The following is a 7000-nucleotide window of genomic DNA, read 5'->3' as shown; positions in this document are numbered from 1 at the left end:
AACAGCACTAATAGGAAAAAGATGAGTGGACTCAGCCTGTGACGGGGAGAACACTTGGTGAGGAGAGAGGAGAGCAGGCAGGCAGGCCGCTGGACCTAACATTTTAGGCCTTGCTCTGTTGGAAGGGGAACAGTATGGGCTGTGATATAATTATTACAGTATGCCTCGCTATATGCAAAGCAAAAATTATATGATGCAAAGTAACAAGCAACCTTGAATTTCCAAGTTGGCATACCACTTGCTACCCACCCAGTAGGCTAACCATCATCAAAAGGCCTTTCTAATATCTAGACACACCATATCACCACATTATTAGCCCATATTTTTAATAAAAGTTTATTTCTACCTTTCTCAAAACGTATTTTTGTAAATTCTGGTTGGCACATGTGTAGTATTTGTTATTTCCTCTGTGAATACATCCAGGGATAAAACAGTCTATTTTTATATGGTCCAGATTAATTTAGCCAACTTCAATTTCCACAATGCCTTTGTAGCCTACTGTATTTTCATTCAGATGTTCTTCTCAACAAACCACAAAGAGACCATGCAGTATTTGATGTGTATTAGAGGGTATACTGTGGTTGTAATCAGTCCTGACCTGTTGATATTTTGAGCATTTTACGGTGAGTGCTGTGTTGGCTAGTAAAGGGAGACGCCTTGTGTGCGGTGGAGGAAAAAGTGTGTCATCCTGTTTATTTTCCTTTGGTTTGCGTGATGATAACAAAAAAAATGTGTGGTGTCCACGAATCACAGCGAACTGCCCCCACTTCAGTGGGGGACCACAAGGTCCTTAGAACAACATTTTTGCTCTGATGGAGAGCTTCAGAAGTTACAGCCCTTGTGTTAATGATGGGTCACTAGTGTTTCAATGAGCTGTATGTTCAGATGTTTGGCGTTGGTTATGCATACAGGCACAAATCAACTCTGCATCCTTTGCCGTCCTGAGGAGGTTTCACCCTCTGAGGACCAACCCTGGGCCACAACTGTCTACACAAGAGATACAGCCTCCCTCTGATTTAGGCCTAACGCCATGGTTGCCTCTACTCACAGTGTCTGCCTATGGAAATCCATCTCACTACATTCCACCCCTCTCTCATCCCTTCTTATTCACTCTATCATCACTCACTCTGTCCTCTCACTGATGCATATCCAATAAGACAGAACAATATTTGGACAGGTGTTCTTTTTTATATGCATTATCTTCATAAGGTCTACTGGACGGGTGCACCACGTCATTTCATTGCAGTTTCATAAGAAATTAACTGGCAACATACCCTGGTTCACTGTAGACCGCTATACTGTAGTCCGTACTGTACTGTATGTGTAATCCTTAACAATAAAAAACTGTTTAGCACCAATTTTCCTTTACTTTTAAACGTTCTTTTTTCCTGTTTCAGACAACTGTGGAGGCCACATCTGGAAGACAGATGTAATCCCTGAGCATGTTCTCTCTCTCTCTTTCTCTCGCTTGCTCACACATATTCACTCTCTCCTCTTTCTCGCTCTCTCCCCACTCTCTCTTTCTCGTTCCTTTCCTCCCCCTCTTTTTGGGAAACATGAGAGCTGGACTAATTCTCTCTCTCTCCCTCCCACCCCCGGCGGACCACCCACATTCGGAAACGCCTAGCTGTTCCACAGGCAGAGTCTCCGTCAGTTTAGAGAGAGAGAGCGAGGGAGAGAAAGTTAGAGAGAGAGATGTAAAGATGGGTTTTGACTGATGGTTTTAACAGAGTATCAATTACATCAATGTCAAAACCATAACCTGCCCTTGCATAAAGAGAAAAGAGAGAAAGCGTTGAGAGCAGTGCGTCAGTGTTTTCCAAAGTCAGAGGCACTTTCACTTAGGACTCCACACTCATCACCAGAACTCCCTCTACAAGCTCTAGCAATTGTCATCAGCTAACACACACTGATGCAGATGGTCCGTCCATAGTTGAGGTCTCCATTGTCTATCATGTATCGTGAAGATCTTATTTCTAAGTAGCCTATGCTCAACTCCTGATATAGTGCTTTAAAATTTTTGCAAAGACAGTAAATGACAAAATTCAGTCTGAGGGAAATGTGTAATTGTATGCTTTAAAAGTATCAACTGTGTGACATATACAGGACACAACAAATTGCCTTAGAAATTGTATTTTATTTCCTTTAGTTAGCAGTAAGGTATTTGTTTTCAGTTGAGCTCAAATATTTTATGTTCAACTTCAATGTTTTGGTCAATGTCTCCACCAAGTGGATCATGTATGTAACTTCCCCTCTATTTGAAGTCCTTAGTTGGCCCTACCATAAGTTCTACAATACATGGTTTTGAAAATATGACCAGTCAAAATAGGCATGCCAATAGTGAAACAACAAATATATTATAACAAGTATTGTGAGGACTTTACGTTGGTCAAATACAAGCCAATTGCACAATAAAACATAAGTGCAGTGAAATGACAAAGGGAAACTTCACAATGTTTCTACTTAATATTCACAATCTCCAGCACCACCCCAACATCAACATATGTGAAAATGGTGTGTTTCTATGTTTTGTAGTAAGAAAGATAGAGAAAGATACGTTTTTCCAATGACATCAGCGGTGTGCATCGTGTGATTTGGACTAATTATGAGTAGGCATTATCTACTAACTGGTTGATGATGTCATTGGAAAAACGTATCTTTCGCTATCTTCTTTACTACAAAACATAGAAATGCGCCATTTTCACATATGTTGATGTTGGGGTGGTGCTGGAGATGATGAATATGAAGTTGAAAAATTGTGAAATGACCGTTTAAGGTTAATAACTGGAGATATGTATCCCATTGCCATTATTTGTTTTTCTCTGTCTTCAGGGTCTTCCTTCTCCCCACTTCAGTGGCTACTGAGCCCACAGTGGCCCCCAGCATCCGCCCAACGGGCCCACCTACAAACAGGCCAACGAAAGCCCCCAGCAGAGACTCCATCCTCAGCATCTTGGGCAGCCTCCTCAGCCACCCTGTCAACCCCTGCCACAGGGACGAGAGAAAGGAAGGAGAGGGGGAGGCAGGAGAAAGAGAGGTGATACCGTCGGTGTCTATGTTCAAGTTGTGCACACTCCGCTCTGCCTCCTCCCTAACTCTTGCCATCTCTTCATCGTCTAGCTCTTGCTCTGGAGGTGAGGCTGAGGAGGGCACCTCTTCATCAAGCTCCTCTCCCCCTCCACCTCCCTCTCTTCTCTGCCGCACTATCTCTGCCTGCTTCTCTCTCACCCTGGCCTCAGCCTCCTGGTAGAGGGGGCAGCTGTAGAACTCCACCCCACTCTCGTTTACAGTCTGTTCAACCTTCTCCAGCAGCTCTTCCACACTCTTCCTCTCATCCCTCTCTCCTCTACTCCTCCTCTCCAGAGAGTGATAGCGGTCTCCACACATCACCACCAGCTCCAGTAGGTCTTTGCGTCTGGTGGCGATGTACTCGTCCAGCTGTTGTCCCAGAACCATCTGGTCTGTGTGGGTGAAGAGGACCAGGGTGTGTCCACTGACTGCAGTGGAGCCAAAAACCTTCTCCAGGGACTCCAGGGCCCGCAGCTCCATGTCAGCCGGCCGGTCCACAGGGACACACAGCAGGAAGGCATGAGGCCCTGGGGCCGACAGGGCCACGCAAGAGGAGACATGGTGCCTCACCTCCTCCGGGGGGCGCTCTGAACAGAACCAATCTTGGGTGACTACCACTGATACCTGCACGCAAAAACAGAGTGTGTGAGGTTAGAACCTCTTGTTGACATTTAAGTAATTTGATCAGTGTGTAGGCTACTGTCCTTTTTAAAGAATGAACAAAGTATCTTACCCATCTCCCTGCAATGGTTCCTCTGTGTTTCTCACATTCCTGAGTGACAGCTGGCTCACTGGCAGTCTGGGTAAGGAAAGCCTGGCGGCCCAGTATGGTGTTTCCAGCTGCACTCTGTCCTGCTCTTGTCCGACCCAGCAGAACCAGCCTCAGCTCTGCATTGGGACAAGGCGAGGAGATGGAAGGAGTATTATTAGAAAAGGAGGATTCAGTAGCCTGCACACATCACAAGCTTCTGTCATCCGATCTCTGCTTTCTTTTGTTTCTTTTGTTATTGTTATTTTTCTATTTTTATTTTTATTTTTATATATATATTTTTTTTTTTTTTTGTCATTTAGCAGACGCTCTTATCCAGAGCGACTTACAGTTAGTGAATACATATTTTTTTATACTGGCCTCCCGTTTACATTAGTACTGTTCAATAAGCAATGACATTTGTATCTCTGAAAGTTCTGCCCAAATATATATTGTAACAATGGAGGCATTGTACATATTTTCCTGTGAGACAAAAAAATAAATAATCATAGAATCAACTCAATCAGGAAACCCCCTGGGTGCACGTTTTGTTTTTTGCCCTAGCATTTAACCTTTAACTAGGCAAGTCAGTTAAGAACAAATTCTTATTTACAATGAAGGCCTACCCCGACCAAACCCTCTCCTAACCCGGACGACGCTGGGCCAATTGTGCGCCTCCCTATGGGACTCCCGATCACGGCCGATTGTGATACAGCCCGGGATCGGAACCCGGGTCTGTAGTGACGCCTCTAGCACTCGGGAGAAATAACCATCACATCATCAAGCTTTTATTATTTGAATAATCTGTGTAGTGTTAGGGCAAAAACCCAAAACGTGCCCCAGGACCGAGTTTGTGAAACCCTGGCCTATAAAATGTAGCATACAATGTAAACACGTCTCCTCTAATTCCAAAAGACAGACATACGCTCAAGCGTAATGCGGAGACAGTCTCCCTCACGTTCTAAAAACTGACAGGCCGTAAAGTGCGTTTGTGGAGAGTTAACAGTGCACAAGCGAGTATGAAGCAGTCATAAACAAACGCGAAGTCAAAGCCTACCCTTCCTGAAACCTGCGTGAATAATTGGTAGGCTACATGTACCTGTTTGTGGGGGACCTGATGCCATCTTTTGCTTGTGCGATATTGCCAGATATTTTTTCCGTATTTAGTATGCACCCTAGTCAACTTCCTCGTTCCTACGTCCTGACTCACTAGAAGAGGGATCGATCTGTGCCGTGTGCTTCTGCAGTCGTCAGGGCGTAGCCGTACAGTCAATGCTCTTCAAGAAAATCCTGTTTTAGCCTGCTACGTTTTTGTAGGGTATTTTGATGCAGTGACAAAAAAAGTCAAGTAGGCTGACTTCTTCAAATGCCAACTATGCAACAACACTATAATCAATATGTTCAAGGCATACTTGCTCAAACTTCCAAAAATCTAATCTCCCGTGGGCAGATTCTGTGTGTAGACCGAGAATCTGCCAGAACTGAAGGGATGTGCATTATATTGTTATGGGATACAACCGGAGGCACGTGGTACTGCAGGGATCCGCGAAAATATAAATATTTGTATTTAAATGTTTTTATGAATATTGCTAGCAACAACATAATATTAGATTAGATTAGTTTATTAATCACAATGACAGGGTTGCAGATGTAATTGCAGGTTACAGTGAAATTCTTAAGCTCCAACAGTGCAGGTAAAGAAGATACAAAATTACACAGTCTTTGGTATTACACTCACTGGAGTGTCTGACATAGGCCTTGAAATAGCACCTGCAAATAAGCTACCAGTGTGGAAGTGCCGCTGGCTTCTGGTAAGCTTTTTTGATTTGGACATATATGTTTGACAACACATGGCTAACCTTTGTTTAACCAGTTAAACAGCTGCTGTGTTTGGAGTTACCTTTCCAGCTAATAGGCTATGCTAGAGTTTACACTTCCTCTTCCAGATTACATGGGGAGGTCAAAATAATGAAAAACGATTTACCAAATCTATTCATTTTAAAATGTTGATTACTTCTCCTTGCCATCATCATTCACCTGATGATAAGACAAGACGTGATATTTTTTGGGGTCTAATGTAGGATGGGGTCCCTGGAACGCCGGTTTGCCTGGGAGGGGGTGCCTGGGCAAGAACAGGTTGAAGACCCGGTGTAATGTCGATACTGATTATTTGTCGCCACCTTCATATATACATAGTCATTGGTCGCCACAAATGGTTTGTTTACGTTTCTACCGTTGTGGCTAGATGGAGTAGGACTACAGCTCCATCTAGTGGTCGAGTCGGGGACTACCGTTGTCAACGTAGCGTTGTAACTGAGCCCTTTTCCTAACGCCTGATCACACCAACAGAGTTCCGCGCAATATGGTACGCAGCATCATCTAGATATGTGTGCAACAAAAGTTCAACATTCACTTTCTGCAACCATTTCTGTCAAGCCGTCTACAGTTTTGACGCATACGTTCGATAAATCCAATGTGTGCACCACACAGAATGCACTGCAACTGACTCTTCAACGCAATGCTAAAAGTCAAACGCAGCGTTCCATCGGAAATGAATGTACTTCTGGTGTACCAAAATTCAAAAACACTGTCGGTGTGATTGAGGCGAAATCTTGACCTCACTCTCCTAACCTGCTACATTATTTCACCTAGCCTGCTGCGTTAGTTCTCCTAACCTAACACGTTAATTATCCTAACCAGCTATGTTAGTTAACTTAACCTGCTATGTAAACAAACCATCTGTGGCGACAAATCATCAGTATCACCAAACGTTCTCTCAATTTCTAACACATATGAACACAAAGTTAATCACGCAGCTGACCAAATTACGCTAGATTTTACTTCTGGGTTAACAAATGCCACCAAAAATCCAAAGCACGTCATTAGGGAAGGTTTCGCATTCCTCCCTGGCTGGGGCATAGAGTCATGTGGAAACACAGAAATAGTGTTCTAGTTTTACTGTATTTGTAGAGAAGAGCATATCATCCTCAATCTGACAAGGATCCTGAGATAAATGGTGAGACATTGAGAGTTCTTCAAGAGCACCTGCTGCAGTTCATGTACAATTAACTTTACTCACTTAAAAATAGCAATTTCAGTTGTAGGTATAACTGGCCTTAAAAGGTCAATTAATTTGATACACTACAACGGTTTGTTACAATAAATATAAGCCTTATTAATTAA

The 7000-nt window shown here is 43.4% G+C and overlaps 1 protein-coding gene across 1 annotated transcript; it reads right to left on the bottom strand.

Annotated features, from left to right (window-relative positions):
• Nucleotides 1-2117: 2117 nt before the first annotated feature.
• si:dkeyp-69e1.8 (uncharacterized protein LOC100001340 homolog) lies at nt 2118-5307 on the bottom strand. The gene is made up of 3 exons (XM_045212398.1): nt 4917-5307; nt 3803-3957; nt 2118-3693 (listed from the first exon to the last, which is right to left on the bottom strand). Exons 1-3 carry the CDS (start codon nt 4939-4941, stop codon nt 2809-2811), a joined length of 1065 nt encoding a protein of 354 aa, XP_045068333.1. The 5' UTR covers nt 4942-5307; the 3' UTR covers nt 2118-2808.
• Nucleotides 5308-7000: the final 1693 nt, after the last annotated feature.

The sequence above is a fragment of the Coregonus clupeaformis genome, unplaced genomic scaffold, assembly GCF_020615455.1.
Source record: "Coregonus clupeaformis isolate EN_2021a unplaced genomic scaffold, ASM2061545v1 scaf0010, whole genome shotgun sequence".
NCBI classification, from domain to species: Eukaryota; Metazoa; Chordata; class Actinopteri; order Salmoniformes; family Salmonidae; genus Coregonus; species Coregonus clupeaformis.
This window is presented reverse-complemented; position numbering and strand designations above follow the sequence as displayed.